At 38.8% G+C, this 22,998-nt stretch overlaps 1 protein-coding gene across 1 annotated transcript in view; it reads left to right on the forward strand.

Moving 5' to 3' along the window:
• Positions 1–16,626, forward strand: part of SEL1L3 (SEL1L family member 3) — a 37,921-nt gene extending 21,295 nt beyond the window's left edge. The window contains 12 exon segments of the mRNA XM_050710648.1: positions 462–524; positions 2,620–2,796; positions 4,384–4,511; positions 5,175–5,258; positions 8,331–8,421; positions 8,532–8,616; positions 10,666–10,775; positions 12,056–12,183; positions 13,810–13,892; positions 13,895–13,911; positions 14,004–14,076; positions 15,350–16,626. Of these exon segments, the coding sequence (XP_050566605.1) occupies positions 462–524; positions 2,620–2,796; positions 4,384–4,511; positions 5,175–5,258; positions 8,331–8,421; positions 8,532–8,616; positions 10,666–10,775; positions 12,056–12,183; positions 13,810–13,892; positions 13,895–13,911; positions 14,004–14,076; positions 15,350–15,516 (1,206 nt within the window). The 3' untranslated portion in view covers positions 15,517–16,626.
• The last annotated feature ends 6,372 nt before the right edge of the window (positions 16,627–22,998 follow it).

Genomic DNA, 22,998 nt, shown 5'->3' on the forward strand with positions numbered 1-22,998 from the left:
TTTGAGCATCCATAGTCTATTTGACCTGTGTCTGGAATTTATTTATATGGACATCATCAGCATAACATCTGTGTATTTCCTCTGGAGGCACTCTGACATCTTTCTTCAGGCAAGCTGAGAGCTCTTATGCATTACCAAATTGTGAACAATCCATGCACCTATTGATACTATTAATTTTTCCTTAGCTGCTGAAAATTAAATGCGTGTGATATTATTTACCCATAAAAATCACATGGATCATATGGTGAAATAATTTTTCCTAGACTGAATCATTAAGGTTTTGTAAAGCTGTGAATGAAGGATGGGCACAAAGCTGCATTTTAAATTGTAGCTTTTTGAAGCTGAATGACAGCTAGTAAATAGTGGTATCAATATTAAAATGCATTTTGAGTGATGTGAATTTTCATTAGTCTCTATTCTGTATTTGTAAGCGATGATTATTTCATATATCCATTTCCTAGGGCCAAGGTGTGAAAAAGAACACAAAGCTTGCATTAGAATTGATGAAGAAAGCAGCAGCCAAGGTAAAATGCAATATTTTGTCATAAAACTGCTATGCCAGGTGCTAATACTAATGATCTCTGCTTTATATGAAATACATATTATCATAATTCTGTGTAAGTAATAGTTGGTTTTCCAGGTGCTTTCACCATGAGTGGTGAAAGACTTATTTTTCCTAACTGAGAGACTAGAACACTTAAAATCAGCCAAACTTATGTATGAAAAAGAATTTTCTCTCCTTACGTCTTTTTGAACTTGATGATGGTTAAGTGACTTACAGAGTGAGTAGTTTATCCGAGAGTATGTTTTTGTCTCATGTTCCGAAGCGTTTTGTTTTAGACCATGCTAAAAATGTTTTTTCATGAAAGTGCCCACCAAGCTTGAGTTTTTGACATGCCAGTCTCTCTAGGTGGATGCTGGTGAATGTATAAAGGCTGTACTTGCTCTCTCTGGACCTCTCTCCTATGTCAGAGAGAAGATCTGGATGTCCCAAAGCCTTCTAATTTTTCCATGGCTGGGGAAAACATTGACAGGCACCACAGAGAGGAGGAGCCTCACTCCTTTTGTTGATCTAGTGCTGTCAGATTACCCAGGCCACAATCTGTTTCTTATCTTGCTTTGTATAAATAAATAAACTAAAAAAAAAAAAAAAGCAGTACCTAGGTCTTGGTTACCTTCCTTGCTCCAAAAAAAACAGAACTAGTTAAATTTCTGATAATGTCCATGGGACTTCATTATGGACCACCACCAGAAAAGAAACTACTGTGTCTGTCATCTCTTTGAAACACAAGAGACTACATATTCTTTTGACAGTTTGGGAAAGACTTTAATAAACAGAATAGCTTTCATGATATGACAAGTGTCCCTTAACTCGGGATCTGAGGAGCAAATTTCTGGGAACAGCCTAGAGACAACAATTTCCTTACTTTTGCTAGACTCAGATACTTAAGTTTTTATTCTCCCATGTACTTTTTCTTTAGAAAAAGAACACCATAATTATTGAAAAGTTGAACTGCTTTTGGATTTTAATGACTAAGCAAGCAACACTGTTCCAATTTGAAAGGAAAAGAAATCCTTTTCCAGAGGGCCTTTGTAAATGCCAGTAGTATACAGCTCTTGCTACAGAGATCACAGAAAGAGACTGTGCAGCATAGAAGCTTTTGGCAGACAGTAGCAAGCAAATAGCTTGGATTTGTGCACTGAGATTTTTTTAGGTAGCTTTTACCTTATGTCACTGTTTCTGGCAGGGTTCCTATTAAACATCCATTCTCAACTAAGAGAAAATAGCATGTCCAAACCTATCTATTGGTGCTGAGTAATTTGAACTGCTGGCAAACGTGCAGCCACCATATGATCCATGACATGAGTTTATACAAGGAGACAGTGACTCACTGCAGCCAAAATAAAAACTGCGTCCCAGGAAGATTTTCTCCTTACAATCCATACTTACTGAGTTAAAGATGCAATTTAGCATGTTGCACTCTATTAAGAAGATCTGTGTGGGGCTAGTCAAATAAAATACATACCTGTGTTTTTAAAACATTGTAAAATTCTGTGTTCATTGCTTCCTATTTATTATTACAGAAATGTTCGAGTTTAAAAGAAGTGTGGTTTTTTTTTTTGATTGCTAATCCTGTCTGGAATTGCAATTATCTCCCTGATTTTTCTTATCACCTTCCCTTATTTCTACTGCAGATGCACACAAGAATACTTCTCTCATTTAGGCTTTGCAGAGGAAGTCAGTGAAAAATGTTCACAGTTTGTTCTCGTCACCAAGTACAGGTCTCAATGGAGACATGGCTGAGACTGTAGAATAAGAAGTCACAGGAACTGGGTTTCAGGGCGGAGTCATTCCTTAATGAACTGTGGGAGGCACTGAGGGAGTGACTTTATAATCCCTTGTGGTCAACATGAGGCCATAAGGAAAAAAAAGTGGGGAAAAAAAGGCAAATCTTTATATATCTCCATCCCAATTGGAATTGTGATTGGATGCATGTGCCAGGTGTCCAGACAGGCAAGTTCATGAGAACACCCAAAATTGGGCAGCAGGTTGGAATTGCAATGTGACCCAAAGCAGAGTTGATGCATGACCTGAGACTGCTTTTTTTCTTCCCTAAGGGCTTGCCACAAGCAGTGAATGGATTGGGATGGTATTACCACAATTTTAAAAGAGACTACAGAAAAGCAGCCAAACACTGGTTAATTGCTGAAGAGCTGGGGAATCCAGATGCATCTTACAACCTTGGTGTCCTTTATTTAGATGGGATTTACCCTGGAGTACCCAGTAGAAACCAAGTGAGTAAATATTTTATAGTCTTATTTTACATTAGGGCCCAATTTTCAAATTTTGGCTTCGTTCTTGAGATTGCTGTGTTTATTCTGAGTCAATTTTTGGTGCTTTTTGTCACAGAGAAGAGTGTTAGTGGGGAATTCAGTCAGATTGCTTAGAGAAAGAGAGAGAGAGAGTGACGTTACTCAAATTTCTCAGCTGTGCTTCTGTGTGTGTGTTTGTGCTCCTTAAGTTTAGAAGCAAAGCAGTTGCAGGTTTAGCTCCTAATTTTTGCCACCCTGGGTCAAGCAGACTAGTTTCTCAGCTCTGATGACTTCCCTGGTACTTTAGGGGGAAGGATGTTTTCCACAATAGACAAAAGCAGCAAAACCTTGTCCCTGAACTTGTAAACTGCTATGCTGTATTCACATTGCTTCTGCAAACTTTGGCACTGCATTAAAAGACTTTCAAGCCAGACTCACAAATGTAGCTCTTTAATATAATCATGGTAGATGGCACTGTTTTGACACTGTGCCTTTCTGTGATATAGTCCGTTTAATTTTGTGCGTGTCAATAAGAAACATGTATTTTCCCTAACAAGAAGGGTTTTCTTTGATTATATTTCCATTAATTAACTTTGCCAAAAATGCTGTGTGTAGGTAGTTCTCAACCAACAGCACAAACACAGTGAGGCAGGCTGTAAGAAATGCAAGCAGACCTTGTGCTCGGAGCTAAACGAAGCGTTCAGCATGGCCTGTGGGTTCTGAGATCTGGATGTACTCCAGACAGTGAACATTTCCGCTGCCAGCAGCAGTGCTCACCAACACGTGCTTTTGACAAACATTCCTTCGCTGGGGACTGAAATACACTGTTCAGAGTGGACTGGTTGTAAGAGTTACCCCTAAAAGTGCCCAGGTTTCTTTATTGATCAAAGCTATGGGAAGGAAGAAGTACTTTGTTATGGCAGTGATGGATACTCTGAAGTCTTTGATCAGTCACAGAAAACAGATACAGATAGTTAAAAAGTTCCTGAAATAAATTATTTCAGGCTGTATGTTGCTTTGGTTTATATTGTAGGTTGCTCTTTGTAAGGATAAGACAGAGAGAGTCCCACAGCCTTCCTGCTTTTGTGGCTCTGTCTGTGCCTGCTCAGTCTGAGTTATCTTTTATAAAAGTTTCAGAGACTTGAGAAGTGTGGTTGTGCACAGCAAGGTGTACTGAGCATTGCTATTGCTCTGCAGCCTTCACTTAGGTCTCGCCATTGTGAAAGTCCCAGTCTGTGTCTGTTCTCCAGGGTCCCGTATTAATTTCTCTACTAGTACCTAATTTTAGTTTCGTAAAGCTTGTATAATACCAGGTGTCAGATGTATGTTTAGATACTTTTCTATTTATTGTTCAGAATTTCATTTTTTTTAAATCTTTTTCGGGCCTAAACTCTTAAAAAGTTGAAGAGAGGAATTCATTTCACTTACGTACACTAAAAGCAGTTAAAAGTGGTTGGCCTCTGTTAGCCAACTGCTGCTTTTAATTTATTAATAAAATGAGACTTGGGAAACAAAACTCAATAAGCATTAATAATGTGGAGTTGCTAGTTGTGTCTTGTTTCTTCGCAGACAGTAGCTGCACACTATTTCTATAAAGCTGCTCAAGGAGGACATATAGAAGGGACTTTACGATGTTCTCTGTACTACATCACGGGAAATATGGAAGACTTCCCTAGAGATCCAGAAAAAGCTGTAATGTAAGGAATGAAATCATTTGTTAAAGGAGAATATATTTCTGGTGGGATTATTTTGATTATTGATGATTTTTAAGTCCGTAGTCAAAATATCCTTTACTTCATGGTACTTACCTCCCTGAGAAAAAAATTCTTCTGCAGTAAAGTTTGATCCCCATGAGTATGTGTATTATTTGAATGACCAGTAGATTGTGAGAGTTGCTGAGTATTTCTGGTGGACTTCTAGATGCACAAGTACGTAGGCTCTCCAAGTTGTTCCAAGGGAAATAAAAAGAAAAAAAAACACATAGTGTGTAGCAAAACAGCACATATTTCCTTGGTGAGACATCAACAACTTTCAATGTGGTATAAAGAGATTGATGAGAAATTATAGCACTTGTATCACTAAGGTTTTTTGGTTTTGTTTTCAAAATACTAAATAATTTTGCCAAGATAAAGCACAGGACGTCTCCGGTATGTTCGTGGAGATGAATGGGTAAACATGTTCTCATTCAGTCAACACCTGCATGACTGATGCAACAATTACTGTGAAATCCCACAGTTTATTTTATGAAATAAGTCAGAAGGTGATCCCATATCCTTCGTGTCCTTCACGTCAGTGTGAGTTGGGATAACATTACTGCAGCACAGCTGTTCATACTTCTTTGCTTGTTCTTTTCTCTACAGATGGGCAAAACATATTGCAGAGAAGAACGGTTACTTAGGTCATGTCATCAGAAAAGCACTCAATGCTTATCTGGAACTTTCATGGTATGTTTGTTCTGTTCTCTTCAAGTTCATGTTCCATTTTTTATTACTTGATAGCATGATAAAACAATTAACATTGGGCCATCACCTCAAAAAAAATACAAGTAGCAGCACCGCTGAAATCAGTGTCAAAACTCCTATTGACATAAAGGGAAGCAGGAGTTTACCCAAAGTGTAATTCAACCATTTTGACAGGATCAAAAGAGAAAAAGAGAGAGTTTGTGGAGTGAAATAGTGTTGTACCTAGAGCCCACAAACTCACATTACAAGTGGCTGTATATAAATTAGTGGAGCAAACAACAGAGGACCCTTGTAGTCCATGTGCACAGTGTGAAGGAAGGCATTGATCATCCCAAGGAGCATAGTTAAAAAAGTTAAGACAGACTAAACCGATGTGTAAATAAAGTGCTCCTATTAGTTAAGCTCACTATGTTCTTGAAGATATTGCCAGTCTCATGTTTTTAAAGGTAACAGTCTTCTCAAGGAATATCTAGAAATAGACATACTCTTCAGATTGAAGTATAGTGTGGGGTTTCTGCACTACACTTTGTGCAGGAACCAGCAGGGCCAATCATTTTTTTTTTTGTCTTCTGCTATCTGTGCTTTTCATCTGGTAGTACTCTTGTATGTAATGGGCACTGGATTAGCCAGAGGAATGCCTTTTACTTCTTTTTTCACTCTGTCCCAAAAAAACACACATTGTTTTCTCTCTTCTACGTAATTTTTAGGTTTGCATAGTAGACTCTGTGGTTTATTAGAAAATTTCCTTTTCCATGTGCCTGACCAGGTACCTCTGGCAAGGCCCACACCATTTCGAAATTCGGGAGAGTTTCTGAAAGTACATTATTGAGCAAGTGCATGCTGCCTCAGGACAATGCAGACAATAGTTGCTTTTGTGCTGGGGCCTTTCTGGACTTGATAAGAAACAGTCCGAGGGAAAACCCAAACAATGAAACCGTAATGTTTTACTTCACATTTTATTTTTCATGTGTCTTTTTAGCTAGCAAACTAGGGAACATAAGCCTCAAGGCAGTGAGAAGTATCAATGCAGTGCAAGGAGTAGTGAAGCATAATGCTGAGATAAGACATGCCTTGTCGCTGTTCATCAAGTTAGCCATAGTCTCTAGTAGTAGGCAAGGCATTTTACAAGTGAATTCACCATGGGCTCAGCTGTCCCAGTGACCTGTAGGCATAAGCACCAGATACTGTACGTGCAGGCACCAGACTGTAGAAACTGTCACGTGATTAAGACAACAGCCTTTTTAGCCATGCAGGCTGCTCCTGTTAGCACTTAATTAATGCTTTGGACCTAGAAGATATACAAGAAACAGTGGACTGTTTCAAAGTAACCTGTTCCTGGCAGTTTTTTTATATTTGGACCATCACAGGACCATCACATTTCTCCTGAGAGCTGACCTCACTTTTCAGCACTGAAAAATTCTCAGTTACCGTTTCTGTACAGGTTCTGATGTACAACCTGTGACTCTACCCAGCTCACCCTGAATACAGTCCCAAGAAAGTCATACGCACTTGACAGGGCATTCAGATCCCAAAAGGTAGGGCATTAAGTTCTCAAAAGGTCTGGTGTCAGCAGGTAGGAGGAAGAATCTTTTAGACACCCGCTTTAGGTGCCAGAGACTGGAAGTGTATGGGTCAGTCACTTAAAAACACTGGTCTGCTAGTCATATCTCTTTTATTTAAGAGTGTGTTCATGTTGAAATCTTTGCCTCTGAATATTTGTTCAAGTATCTTGCACAGCTGTGCGTTGTTACACTGCCAAGCAGACCAAATAATACCTGTTCCTCAGTTACTGCTGTTAGCTGCTGCATGTCAAACACACATGTTAGAGTTGAGGTTTGATCTTCGGAGACTTAAATTCAGAGATCTTAAATGTTTCTTTTCTGAATTGTCCTTTGAGATGTAAGGATCAGAAGAACTAGTTGCCCAGCTTAGGTATCCTGGATTCCTTCTTTGGTGCCAGGCCTCCGTTATCCCAGATGGTTTTGCAGGACAAGTACTAAGGAAGAATTCATAATCTTGCAAAAGCAGTTTCGAAACAGCAGGTTACACCTGCTTATTCTTTAGGGGCAACTGCTTTCACAGTTTTGTTTAAAGTTTCTTCCCTTAAGCACCTACTCCTGAAGTCAAATGTTATGTAACCATGTTTGCTTCCAGTTATGCCAATGAACCCTGAAACCTACCATAGTTTTAGCTTTATGCAGTGGAGAAAGTCATTGGAAGCATGACCCTTCAGTGGGAAGTCTAATAGGAAAAAGGTGCACAAAGTAGGACGTAAAGTAGCAGGAAAAAGGCTTTTTATTTTGTAACTTTTTTTTTTTTCTGAAAGCATAGTCTTCACACTATTGAGCAGATGAGGGACAGAGAACATGAAAGAGATTATGTCCTCTGGAATCATGGGCAGTGCTGTACTGCAACACTGAAATGCTGTGTTGCAAATGCAACATTATCTTTTATTACTTGCTTTACAGTAAATGAAATGCCTAGAGTGCATAGAGGGACTGAGACTATTCTCTTACATGTTCGAGTATGAGAGAGAATTCTTTTTCCAAAGAGTCAGTAGTCTATAAAGACAGAACAACAAAGTCACATAAATAAATGGATAAAGGGTAAAGCGTACCAAAGATATATTCAGATGAATTTTTGACAGATCTGAATACAGGTATGTTAATAATAGATTTATTTTTTTTTAAGTGCAGAGGGAAAGAATCTTTTAAGACTTTTTTTTTTTCCAAAACATTCAAAAAGTTAATTGGGTTTAATGTTAGTACAGCTTTATCATCAATCTTGCACCTCAAAACAGTAAATGCACACTGGAGCCAGTCTAGGTTCAATGCAAGAGAGAAAACAAAATTCTTGAGATCTGGCAATGCTTGTTACACCAAGTGCTGACAGTAGATGTAGCTGTTGCATGAGTTCACCAGCCTCTTGTTTTTAAGCCTCATACCCAATTTTGCTCCTGGGTGATTTTATCAATTTAGTTATTAATTTTAACTGTAACTGAAACACTTGTGATTTTTGTTAGGTTTTTCACTGATCTATTTTATCAAACGTTAGGCATGAAGCTCTGCTGCATTATGTTCTAGCAGCTGAAACTGGGATTGAAGTGTCACAGTCAAATTTAGCACACCTCTGTGAAGAAAGACCAGTAAGTAAACGTATTCACATCTCATTACCCTAAAAGGAACACCCATTAATAATAACATTATCCTAATATCTCCTGTGTGTTATAAATGGATTAATTCATTTTCTTTCCAGGACCTAGCAAGGAAATACCTAGCAACTGATTGTGTTTGGAGATACTACAATTTCTCTGCATCTCAAATCAATGCACCCTCATTTGGTTCGTATAAGGAATTCTTTCTAATTTTTATTTTATTTCAAAAACTACATCTGTTGCAACTTTTGTGTGATGAAGCGAGTTGAGGGAAGAGTAATCCATACTTACAGACTTCCTTTTCAGTGTTTTGATAGGAATATTAGAAAATAAGTGTTGTAAGTGTTGTGTTTCAGCACACCTTTTCTGAGAATTTTCATTTTATGGGATAACATCTGAAAAGAAGGGAAAAAAACTAAGCTTAGAACAGGCCAGACCTTTAAGAGCCTGAGCAATTGACTCAACATTTAAGAAAAAAAATAGCAGTAGACTTTAAGAGCTCACGCTGTTTAGTTTATCAAAGAGAAAATCCAAAAGCAAATACGCTTCCATATCGTAACTGAGTCATGAGAAACAAATGAAGGCTAAAGGATTCTTTATCTAATTTATTATGAGTTTTCTATTAGGGTACAGAGTTTATCAACATAGGTACAGATTGCCATGGGGGAACTGAAGGATTCTCTGTCTGTAAAACAAGAGGTATGCCTTTCTGGAAGAGAAGGTTTATTCACATATAAGTTCCTCTGGTCTTAAATTTTAATACGTCAGTGATTTTATTGACTAAGTCATTTTGGTGCCTTGTAATGAGTTTTTAAGTACTTCTACACGTTCATCTGATTGTCTCACAAGACAGTTTAAGTGCTTTGTAATAAGCATATGAAAAAGTGCAGTCTAAAAATAATTCAAGCTATTAATTTAAATATGTAGCAGCATTGGAAATAAATACCACATTGACAGAGTCTAAAGCCACAGGAGCCACAGGACCCTGTTAGCTTTTGTGAGGAGTTTGTTGATACCTTAGCAAGGTGCAGTTTTGACCTTATAGATAGGTGAAATCTTACATTTTAGAAGCTTCTGAAGTTCATGGGGTGAGACTGTGATTGATTCTATTGAAGGAAAAGAGAGAAGACTTGCTGACTTCATCAAAGGAAGGATTTTATTACTCTTTTCACATGAGTAACATAAGGAGGGAGTTTTATCTCAGGCCCCTTTCTGCAGTAGCAGAGGATTGAATCCCCCGTGTAGGGCTTGGGGCTGAGATAGTCTAATCCTGGCAGCAGAGATTCCCAGGGCTACAGTATCGGTGCAACGCAGGGTAACTTCAAGGCCAGTGCTTATTCCTGGAGTGTTCTTAGAACCAGGCTGGAATGACGTGGCTGATACGGTCAAGGGGAGCTCTCCTCGTTGTGATTCCTTGCGGTGTTCGTGACCTACCACTCTGCGTCTGTGCCAGGCACTCCGTGTAGTCTTTCTGCCTTTGCTGTTGGGACTGACTTGCTTCCTGGAAGACCTCTGCTATAATCCCGCCTGTTTTTACAGTGGACTTCTAGATAACTGCAATAGACACACAAAGCAAGGTTTAGAAGTACTTCAAACCATTTTGGCACAGCTTAGCATGGAAATTTATAAATTCTTTAGCATAGGTTAGTGCAGTGAGCCAATGCTCTAGTCCTTTGCAGCATTTCAGCATGAGAGAAAGATATTTGTGAAGTGTTTGCTGGGCATTGCTTCCTTCTAGACCAGGAAAACTCTACCCTTACAGTTGTCTTGGGTGGGATTTGATTTGAAACTAATGACATTATCAGCAGCAAACCTCTGTAACTTTTGGGGCGTATTCAACTACCAAAGAGACAGGTACATGACAAGCTCTTGAGCAGCATGTTTTAAGACTTACCAAGTTAGTAAGGCTAACCTGAGTGATAAGGCTACAGGTTGCCCGAAGACAGAGTGAAGAAGCAAGTGAAGAGGGAATACAGTGTAAAGTCTCTAAGTCTGCTTATGTAAAAGTAGCAAAATCATTCACTGTATTAAGTTATTAAAGAGCAACCATGAGAAATTTCATCCAGAATAAATATTTTCAGTAGTTAGTCAGATGTGAAGCAGTCATACAGACAATCAGAGAGAAAGATACACAGCTTTAAATAGAAATATTACTAAATTCTCCATCACATTTCTGATTATTTGATTCTCTCTCTACAAATGCTTTAAATGACGTGCTACTGGTTTCTTCCACAGCTTATTTGAAGATGGGAGATTTCTACTACTATGGCTACCAGAACCAGTCTAAAGACCTTGAGCTGTCAGTGCGGATGTATGCACAAGCTGCATTAGAGGGAGATTCACAGGTAGGTCTGCAGTTGTAATGTGTTAATAAAACACCAGAGTTTAGAACAATCTGAAGATTCACCCGAGAGTATTTATTCTGCTTGGCTACATCTGTGCACTGAAGAGACTTGCTAGAATAAGTTAAAATTATTTCAAGGTACCTAGTGAGTCAGAAGGTAGACCTAGAATAGGACAGCCCTAGGGTTAAGGTGTCTTGAAAGCTTAAGGTGAAGAGCCTAACTCAGTGCTACCATACCTTGATGGATTTGATTCTGTTGTGACCTTCATATTTTTTGTTACTGCAAGGGGAAGTGTTAATAGACTGCCTGCGTTTTCTTCCAATTCTATCCATTGCTATTTTAGGAAATAAACCAGAAGACCAGTCCATTTTCATGGACATACTGAGTGTATCCTAGGGTGAATTTTGTTCACTCCACCAACAAAAGCTCCCAACTTAAAATGTTTTATAGTGAAAAGATACACCACGTTACATTACCAAAGACATGCAGCATTTCAATGCCCTGTTCTGCCTTCACATCCTTCTGAAATATCCCAGATGCAATCTTCTGTTCTCCCTGTACCTCTGACAGTGTCTCCAGATAGTATCTTGTATGTGAATTTATCAGAGGTAGTGTAGATGGGATATACTTTGAGGATATGAGGACAAAACATGGCTGATAAACTAGCAAAAGAAAGATGATAAACATGAACAGTTATTTTAAAGTATGCAAGCCAGACTGATGGGAAACCCTGCCATACATCTCCTCTTTGTTCATCTTTGTGGCTCTGAGGAGGCATATTGATGCCTAAGACTATCCCAAGGAGGCAAAAGTGTTAAGACTAAGGATTTAAATTTCTTGGAGCAAATTTCTGCTCTGTTTCACTGTTCTGGTTTCTGTTGATCTAGGTAGAGCTAGAGGGGAGTTAAGTGGCAACAGAACAGGAATATATTCCTGCTTTCAGTCTATATTTCTCTGGTAGATAAAATATGGTTTGATTTTGTGGCTGTATGTAAAGAGCAAGTAAAAATGAGAAAGATCAGACCTTTTTTCAAACAATTTCTCAGGAAATTGTCACAACGAATGAATGCTAGTTCTTTTGTCACTTTCTGGATTTAGCTGGGTGTATGATTAGGAGGGAAGGCTCTCATTTATTCCCATTTATTAATGTGAAGATCACATTACACTAAATTAATTTATAGAAGACAGTTATAATTTAGATACTTGATGCTTATATTAGACCTTGAATACACATATGAAAAAATAATGATTAAAACATGTATATGCTTTTTTATTATTAGGGTTTCTTTAATTTGGCCCTTCTCATAGAAGAGGGCAACTCCATACCTTCCTACATTCTGGATCACTTGGAAATTGATCAGGCATTGCATTCTGGTAATACTTCACTTCTTCAGGAACTTTATTATAGGTGAGTCTTTTTTTACCTTAATCAGCATCTTCTGTTTTTCCATGAGTAGCATTTACTTTTGAGAACAGCATCTCCTGTAATGATTAACTTTGTTCTCTGGTATGATTTAAGGCAGGTTAAGGTCAACATGCTTGAAATGCTTTAACTGCCTAAATATACTGTTATGAGAGACTTGATTGTGTGTGGTTACCTGAAACAGCAGGGACTGGGTTTAATGATCCAGGAGGACTTTTCCAATTCTGTGTATTTAAATTTGTAAGTTAGGCACTGACAATTTGTATACTGTCCAAACCAATTTTTAAGGATAAATATAGCATAATTTAATATGGAATGTAAAAGCGTGTAACTGGGGTAATAGCAGTCCTTCCTATTGTTCTGCAAAGATGTTCCAGTGTATCTGTGCCGCAGAGCGTCCTGGCACTGATGTTGTGGCACAGAATATTAAATGTGAGAATGTTACAGATCTGCTGTCTGAACTGCTGTGCAAGTACTGTGCATGCAGAAATCAGCTGCGGAACTCTGGTTCTGTTTACCTAAGAGCTCTCTCTACCTAAGAGAACTTAGGTTTCCCTTCCCTAGATGAAGTAATGTGTTAGAAAAGCAAAGTGGGAATGGAAAGCTTACAGAATATTTGGTGGATTTGTGGAACTGCCTTTCAGATTTTTAAGGAAGGAGGACCTAATGGTTAATATGTATCTGTGAACAAGGAATAAGTGGCGTTTCTTCAGTTTTGCCACAGAGTTGTGACCCAAAAGAGTGGAGATGATACCTACATTAAGGCCTCACTTGTTGATTCGTCAGCAATCCACCAAAATTGTTATTCACTGCAGCTAGTCTGAACTTGCTCCCTAAATTACCTCCAATCCACATAAAACTACCACTTAGCTAAATAGGGCTTCCTGGGATTGTAAGTTTGAACCTGAATTTTGCCTTCACTGAACCCAGCTGCTCTGCAGTGAGAATAAATCCAGAGTGGACAGCGCCACAGTAATTTCCCATCATCCTACACCATGACCATGCTCAGCTTGGTTAAAAAAAAAAATCATTTCAAGCTTACGTTAGCTGTGATTTAGCCATTTAAACTACCCTAGCTGGTGAAGTCCTACCTCATGGAAAGCAACTCAGCTCACCCTGCAACAGATACCTAGCAGCTAGTCAGCTAAAGCACGCCGAGTGCTGAGTGCGTTATATAATACTCCATTGTTTCTGAAGGGGTTTTTGGCACCAATCTTCTGCATAGACAACTGAATTTTGTAGGCCTAATCTTGATACAAGTGCTACTTTTGTGGATTCAGGTTGACTCATACGAGTCAGAGCAAAGTATCTCGGATATGAGGTTGTATTGTGATTGCTTGACAAGGGTAGCCTGGATTCTAGCGAGGAGCTCCTAAGGTAGCTAGTTGTCGACTCATCAGAAAACAAAAATATGCTCCTAGGGTAAAGTATTCTGTGCTTAATGAGGTTAATCTGATATTTCTCTGAGTTTTTACTATCTGTGATACAGTGATAATAGTATTTGCTTGCTTTTTCTGTGCTACTACAAACACACTGGAGATTCCCAGATGACAGGTGCCACAAAGTACCAAAGTAGGACTAATTAGCTGTTTTAATCTTCTTTGGTTGTAGGTGCTGGAATCATAGTAACCAAGAATCAATTAGTCCATGCTCACTAGCATTGCTTTATTTTTACGTGAGAGTTCTCTGGAACAATATTTACAGTCTACTCTGGTATGTATTGTTCCTTTGGTACGTGTGCTAATTCATTTGCAGCACTACTGCAGCTTTGCACAGATCTAACATTTTTAAACTTCCTGCCACAGATATACTTCATGGGAACCTTTCTTTTATCGATTCTGATTGCATTTGCAGTGCACTATTTTCAGACTCTATCTGGTAAGTATTTCTCAGAGTAAAACTGAAGAAATGGTATTGAATGGTAATGAAGCAATATTGTATTCTTTCCAGTAAGAACTTAAAAAAAAAAAAAAAAAAAGGAATTCTGGATTTGGTAGAGCTCCCTATGGAGAGCAAGGTCTTTGTCATGCGAGTCATTCTTTGATGAAAAGAAGTGCATGAAGTGAGCGAGGCACAGATGAGTGGTTTAAGCCTGTCAGTTTCTGGAGAATTTCCCTTGATTAAAACCCTTGATTCTTTATAAAAGCACTAACTGTAGGAGACTATATGGAAACTAATTATATGACTGTATGATTTCATAGATTGTCACTTTAATATGTGATGAGACTGCGTGCCATGTTATGTATGACTGGATCCATTCAGTTACAAGGTGGAAGTGAAAGTGAGGTTCAGAGAGCTAGTACGCTGGAGTAACTCTTCAGACCAGTAAAAGAATGAGTAAATACTTTGAATCAGCAATTGCATATTCCTCCTGTCCAGAACTAAAGAGTTAGCTCTATGTTCTCTTTTCTGATGGGACACTAATGATTAAGAAACAGAAAACCAAATGTCAGGCTTCAGCCTATTAAAACCCCATTTTCTTTCTCACCACACTGAAAGAGATGTCAAAGACAAAATAGCATTGCTAAGGAAAGGATAAAAAACAACACACCATCACATGCAAAAATAATGAATCATCATTTAAAAAGCATTGCCAGCTTTGGGCAAGTATTTTACTTTAAATCACAAGACAGAGTCTTGATCATTAAGTTGTGAAATAAGCATTACCTGTTATGAAAAAGACTTTCTTCCACTAAATGTATTTTCTTCAGAGGAAGAAGAAAGATAAACGTGTTTTCTGACATACTTCTGTAATAAAATATAGAAAAAAGTCAGTTTCCAAGTTGCCAACCTCCACCAAAACGGAAAGGGATTTAAAAAATAATAATCCTATCCATAAACATTAAATATAAAAAGATTATTTGAATTTCCTAGTTAATAGACACCATTTAGGACATAGGCTGACTATGGAAATAACTTTGAAACCTTGTTTTCCTTTCTTACTAGCTATAATTGGTGTAACTTGGGAATTAGTGTATGTATGAAGGGCATAGTTAAAGTTACAGATACTCTTCTTTTGATATTTCCTAACCTTTGAGTATTATCTTATTTATATTGCAATTTTATATCCATATAATATTTAAAAATAGACAAATTGACATCTTGGGTGCATTGAGGTTTTTAAATACTTTATTTTGGCATTTTTCTGTAGCCAGTAATTCTCTTGGAACAAGATCAGAACCATCATCGGATGAGCCTTCTTCCTCAGGGAACAGCAATGAAGATGCTACACGGCCAGCGCAGCAAGATGAAACTACTTTATCAAATGATTCAGTGGAGCAGGAGTTAAACCCTCAGAATCCTCTTGTTACCAGCTGAGGTGTAGTTTTCTTAAGGTTGATATTCTATCAGGATGATGGGATATGAACAACTACAACTGTAAGAACTGGCAACCAGCCCTATTAATGGCATTAATAATGCAGCCCGACAGCCAAAATCCACTGAACTAATTTCTCTACTGTAACTTAAAAAAAAAAACACCCCTACAATAACTTTAACAGTCCAAACAGAGAATACAGCTTATCTCACTATACCCAACATATGATAATAGTGTATTGTATTGAAGGATTACAAGAACACAGGCACACTTTACCTAATTGAAAAATGAGGTAAACTCCCACTGGTTTTGATGAAGAAAATATCTTACTCAGATGTCTAATAACTTATCAGGTGGCCTTTACTGCATTTGAGCTTACCGTACAATTACCAGAGTTTTATGAGTTGGAAGCATGGAAATGATATAAAAGTGAAACCCAGCCACCTAGTTCCACTTTCCAAATTCCATGGAACACCAGCAAGGACTTTGGTACAGTGATAACAATTACTTTTTTGACATCTTACATTCCATTCTAGCTCTTTTATGCAGAAAGTATTTTCTTTTGAAACAAAAATACTGGTAAGATTTGCAATATGATCATAACATAGTAGTCCTATTGGCTGACTCTTGAAATGTCAGTTTCATGAATGTCAGCGTTTTCCTGGGGCTACAATTAAAGTGTCTCCCACCCCACCCAAGAGCCACTGATTAGAGAAAGAACCCTTACTAGATAAATAATATTTAAATGTAACCAGGTGACATGAAGTGAGTGAACAATTTGTTTTCATTTCTTACATAGGTAACGCTCAAAATGATTTATTTCATGTTCTACCGTACCTTTTCAACACATGAGTTTAAGTGACAATTTATATGATAAACATTAGATGGGATAATAAGTATAGAGTGCAAACGTCTTCTGTGTGATTTAAGGCTGTGAGGTAAGTGGCTGTAGGAGAGGTCTGACCTTTAAAGCAGGTGTGTATGCACCTCTGCAAAATTATTTAGATCACAGTCTATCAACTGCATCAATCTATGCATTATTATTGAGGGTTAAATTCACTCTCCTTGCACTACATTATTTACTCTTGTAAATAAAAATATTTTTCTAATTCAGCCTAAATGTGAAGTATTTTTTTTTTAAAGCACCTTTCAGGTGAGAGTCTCTTATAGTATCTTACCCTTGCAGATTTTGAGGAACATGATCTAGGTGTCTGCTTTCTTAGCTTCAAATAGGGCAATCAACTACTACTTTCTTTGAAGAACACAGCATTCTCACAGAACAGAGCTGGAGGATATTTTGGCAGTCAAAAAGTAGCAGTTTTCTGTAGGAAGGGAATGAGTTAAGTGGGGAAAAAACACAAAGAGATTGAATTATATAAACAAGTTACACATCAGCATATATTTCTTCTCTAAAGAACTAAAAATTCTAAAGTATTCTGCGTTGCAGCTTTGAGCCAAGCATTTTAATTATACCAATTTTTTAACACAGGCATACGGATATTTTAAGAATTCTCCCAACTTCACATTTGTCACCTAATAAAAGAAAACATTGTGCATTTGTAATAAAACTGGGGTAGGGTGAAATCATGATCCCAAAACTCTTGCAAAAAGTATAGCCTCTGAAAACAAATGATTGTCACAAAATAGGCATGAAGTTATGTACCAAATATCATATCTAGTTAGCGTGGTCACACACAAAAAAAATATTTGAATGTGCAGATAGCAAGCCATGCCATGTGGTAAGCTGTGTGTAAAATGTATAATTACATATGCCATAGTCACAAAAGCAACTGTCCGTAAAGAGAAAAATTGCCCCCCCCTTTTTTTTTTAAATGTCCTAGTAAAATATTAATCCCATGGAAGCTCGTCGTTAATGGTGGTATGATTGGAACCCCTCTGCTGAAATCACAGAGGTCGTTGAGTTCCTGTATTCCAGGTTGTGTCGATATATAAATAAGCATTAGCAGTTGGGCTGACCGCATTGTCCTTTCCAAAGTCTGTCCATGTTCTCAGCTTTATTAGTGAACTGACTTGAGGAGGCTTGCCAGAAGTGTTATTTCACATCTATATTTCAGAAGGCAATTGATAAAACTACCCTATATTTCTTGACGCCAGCAGTTAATAATCATGTCTTTGTTTATTGTAACCACTACAGCAGAATTCCTATCAAAGAATATTTAACACGAAAATATGTTAAGATAAAGTGGCACCACTTAAGGCTGAAGTAATAATAAATTACCCTTCACAGATCTGATTTACAGAAGGCTATTATTTGACAACCTAAAAAATTATGTAATTCCCAAGGAGAAAGAGAGGATGGTTAGTTAAAGCAGTGACAATTCTACGACATCTGCGAGGAAACACAAAAAAGTTGTTTCAACTTAAAAAAAAAAAAAAAAAGAAACTTTGATAGAACAAGACCACTGCAGTTTATAGTTCTTGAGCACATGTTGAGTTGTTAGGATGGGAGTGAGAAATACTTAAAAAAAAAAAATCAGAAGCATAGAACTCTAGACTGGAATTCTGCATGCTCATACACTTTTTATAGAAGCCCAGCCAGCTCAACAGCACAGCCTAGAAATAAAGGGTTTGCAAAACAGGTGGTGCTTAAGGCAGTGTAAGTGATGTACGTTTTCCCCTTTTTGTCTTGGTTCAAGCTTAGAATTATCTTTAAGAAGTTAAAGACATAAAATAATTCTAGAGTCCTTATTTACAGAGTAGGTGCTGAATGATCTAGAGTTAATGTACGGTTTATACCAACTAAGTAAACGTGTGTTACTGCAAGTGATAAAGGCTAGAAGTTCCTATGCACAATGTATCAAAATGCTACAATAAAAAAAAATACCACTGAGAATTAGATACCAATTACAGACAGGGAACATGAATACGTGAAGGTAAACTTCAAAAATAAAGTCAGTGTTGGGTAGTTCTAAGTGGGCGACAGCCTAAAGATTACATAGTAGGTGTTTCAAAGTGTTTATGCAAAACTTACAGAAACTAAGGTTTGACTTACGTACCAAGGCAGTATCAGGACAGAACTGACCGCAGACATCCTTACGTGGGTGATTCTGTGACCATTGCATGATGCTGTTTCCCAGTCCGTACAGTGATGAACATTACACCCTAATATACAGTCATGAGCATGTGCTTACAGCTGCATATATAGACACACACATGTACACACACACTAGTCCTGGTACTTGGTGTATGTATTGCAAGTACATCTCCTACTGGGACTATAGTTTTTCCATCTTAGCTACGAGGAAAGCTCAAAGCTATGGGAAACACCTGTTATGAGATATGTTTTCATACCCAATTCTTGTCTGCGTAACATGTCCCCATTGACTAATGGACTATGGCATTTAGCACTGGATGACTGTTGGCCCTTATCTTGCATGAAGTGCAGTACAGAGATATGAAACAGGTTCAATAAGCTTTGGTTGAGGAACTTCCTCCCCACATCCTTTCTTCCCTGCCATAAATATATGAACTGAATTAAAAGACTGGGCCATAGAAAGAGAACAGAAGTGAAAGAGACAAGATGGTATTTTTGAAGAACAAGCCCAAGTGCAAGGAAGCTAAGGAATGATGAGGCAAGTCCAGGCATAGACCAATTTCTTTGCTCTCTCCTAAGATGTAGGCAAGAGAAACAATGCCTGAATAATTGAAATAACACAGTAAACAAAAAAAAAAAAAGCAGTCACTGGGGTATAGACATGCTAGAAACATATCACAGCTTCCGTTTTTTTAGGAAACTAATTTTCCTAATAATTTTCCTAAGCTATTAAGGAACTAAATCCTGTGCCAGAAGGCCAAATTATTATTTACAGTAAAAAATGTCCAAGTCCATGCCTAAGTACAACTCTCTTATAAACAGTTGCATATGGATTCATGCAGGTGAGAATCAGAAGAAAAAAAGAGTAATGAATAACCCAAATGGGAAGAAAGAGATAAGTTACATAACTGCAGTCCATGCAGTTTATGCATACATAACTAAACATTAGATTACGTGTTTGCAAAGAGCTTGCTATAGATTAGATATTCTGAAGCAGTGAGGTTCCAAACAGAAATTGCCACAGTGCTGATGTGCCCCTTGGCTTACAGGACTTGGGTTGCTCGGTAAATGTCATCAAATACTCACCTACCTTTCAGCATCTTAATTACCCTTTAGAAGAAAGCTGGCTGTGGCAGGTTATTTTATAACTTTGTCATCAGTGATTGTTCCTCTCCTCTAACATACCCATTGACCTTGATTCTGTCCCCTGTTCCCATCACCTGATTCTTGGTTTTCTCCCTTGTTTGTCCCTGTTGACGTCTCTTTGATCACCCGTCAGCTTTCCAGATAGCTCCTAACACTCAGCATTGCTGTTTGTTCGTATCAGTTCCACCTGATGAACGACAAAAAGAACAACTTGGTTAGCAGGGCCTAGCACTATTTTATAGGCAGTTTGACAGAGTAGAAACTGAGAAACCTACTTGACTTTTTCCTTCTGTTCATTATGGCCTTGAGTCATGGATTTACACAGCAAGTGTCTCTAATTTGCTTCTAAACTTGCACAATCTCCAGCTAAATTCATACTAATAAGCTAATGAAGGCCAGGCTCCACTCACCGCCTGGCCACGAGAGGAAGTGGTAAAGCACGACCATAGTTAAACTCTTCCTCAGAATATAGGTGCCTCATGAGCTGCGTGTTGGGAGCAGCCCTGGTCCGTAGAACCCCCTGGGCTGTGTACCGACACTGTCGAGTGGGATAAGACTTGAACAGGCTAAGCTGGGGAGCACAGAGCCAGACAGCACAGATGCCCATGAGCGAGTGCTCACCACACACATCCTTAGGCCTTGCTCAGATTAACTGGGCAGATGAACTGCCGGTTGGCTGCTGGCCTCTGCTTTGTGAGGTAGGGCCCCGTTACACCCCCACCCTCCCAGTACCTATTGTGAGGTTAGAACTGATTTCTGTGATTCACCAACCCATTTATCAATTCGTCCCTCCCAGCAGTCCCAACATGTTCAGAGCTGTCTTGAAGACTTGCTTTCATGCAAAAGGTGTTTGTAGACGATAAGACAGCCTTTCCAAAATGCACTGCAGCTCACTGAAATGATAAGTCAGAGCTTCCACTCACATTTCGCCTCGTTCCAGCAAGTTCACAGCACTGTTTTCCCCTTCTGCGCTGCGGAGTTGGTTAGTGGAAAGAATGCTGTCCCTGCCATCTCTGTCCCACACCAACTCCACGTGCTGTCCATGCCAAGGTTTGGAGGCTCATGTCTGCTCCTTGACATTGCATTGCTCCTCCAAGCCAGCTGCAGTTGCACATGAGCAGCTCTTCCAATTTCATTTTCAAGTCAACCACAGCACACTACTCTTAGAAAAAGAGTTAACCGTATAAGCCTAGTTGGTAACGATACCAGTATGGGAAACCCAGATACATCTGCTCTAGTGAAAATAACCTAGAGCTTTCTACATTCTCCACAATATCTCATATTTGTTTAACCAGAAATCTTTCCCCTAGTTTTCTGTTTTGTTTTTAATCTTTACTGTGTCCGGTCCCAAACGATAATAAATTATATGTTAAAACCACAGTCAGCCTCCAGAAGCACCAGTAGGCCAGTATTTAGAAGTTTATGTACTGACCTGAAAAGCTGCAATAATACAGAGACATGAATCCAAATATTCCATAACCTAGAAGTAAGCATAGAGTAACTCTGGCCAAGTTCTTCAGATACCCATCTCAGACAAACAGATTCAGAAGTGGTGACTGATACACATTATAAGCACATACATGTCCTTAGAGAGGCTGAAACCCACAGCAGAAATGGCAGCCACACAGATACCCATGGCAAGTGCAGACAGCACCTCAGAGCACCCAGAGGCGGTCTGGCAGCAGCCCTGCTGTGCAGCCCATTTCTCAGGCTCTCCTAGGGCAAGCTCTTCTGCCAGGCACGGCAGATACACCCTCTGTGCCTTTCCATCAGCAAAGGAAATAAAAATATCATTTTTGTACCTGACATATCCAGCGAGAAGTATGCAGGAGGTCCCTGGTGCTCAGATAGCAAGGAAGAGCATTGTGACAGACTCGGCCACTCTCTGATATTGATGCTGATATCAGAGACAGAAAATAACTTGTACAGCGTTTTGAGTTATAAGATATCTGTGCAGCTTTCTAGGTAAGTTTTATTATCCTTTGTGCTAATCCAGTTAGCTAGGGGAAGAAATAAAAAAAAAAAATCAAACTCGGTTTATGACTATCACAACTCTCCCCTACAACATGCCTATTTGTACTTTGTACCCCAGCATCATTACCCCAGGAACACTTAGATTCTCCTGCGATGCATTAAATGCTTAACAAGGGTATATTCATAAAATAAAATCCCTCTTTGAAGGAAAGTAGTTTTTATGTTCATAACTCTGCTTATAAAAAAACTAAAAATAAAAGTCACAAATTTGCCAGGCACTCAGTTACACCACCACCACCCCAACACACACACGTGGGTGGAAGCAGAGCTTTGGATGCCTCCTGCTGCTTCCAGTGGCTGCTGTACATAATTCCAGAAGTGTTTGGAGGGCTGACGATGGGATGCCAAATTTAATGAAGGTCCCTACTGTGTATATGTAAAGATAAAAATCAATCCTTCCACTGAAAACAGTAAAAGGCTTTTCTTGAAGTATTTAAAAGATGGTGCTATCGTTAACAATCACACCAACTGAACTTTTCTGTCCTAGGAGTAAGAGATTACTTTTGGAGAAGATATACAGTATCAATGCTACTTCACTGATGATTAATCTAAAACTTCAGCGTTCGTCTCAGCCTTGATCCCCTCAACGTACAAAACCATCCTGCCAGAATCTGATGATTTGAGTTGACGCTAGCTTAAAGGGAAAAAGAAAAAAAAAAAAGCCTTTTTTTTTGTTTGACTGTGAATAAACTGACTTCCAGCAAGGAAGCATGGGAGAAAAGATGAAGGGATAAGGTGCACACACGTGCACACAAAACCAACCCCATTTCACAATGACTGGAGACCTGAGAGTCCACAAAGCCTTCCACAGTCTCCATCATTCCCCCATCCAGAAAGGGAAGAGTAGTTCTCTGGGGTTTTACTGCCATTCACTGATAAATGCTGTGACTTCGTTGCAATGGCAGAAGTCCACATGTAGCACCAGTCAAGACAAAGCAGTTTAGAGATGATTCATCGGGGTAGTTGCTTGCATGGGCTATCCCAGGCACTATCAGCAAGTTATCTCAGCAGCAAAGATCAAGTAGAGATTTACTGTCCCTTCTCAGCCCACTGCTCTGGACAAAGGTTCAGCATAGTACTTGGACCTGCTGGAGCTAATAAGCTGTGCCAGGTCTCTGGTGTTGGCTGGTAATGCTGCAGGGAGCAGCACAGGGTTTGAACACACATTTCTGTCTGTAATCGGACCAGGGTACAACTGGACTGTGATCTGGAGCTCTTACCCTGGGAATTTGCCGTACTGGTGGCCTTG

Source organism: Cygnus atratus, chromosome 4 (genome assembly GCF_013377495.2).
Source record: "Cygnus atratus isolate AKBS03 ecotype Queensland, Australia chromosome 4, CAtr_DNAZoo_HiC_assembly, whole genome shotgun sequence".
Taxonomy (NCBI): domain Eukaryota; kingdom Metazoa; phylum Chordata; class Aves; order Anseriformes; family Anatidae; genus Cygnus; species Cygnus atratus.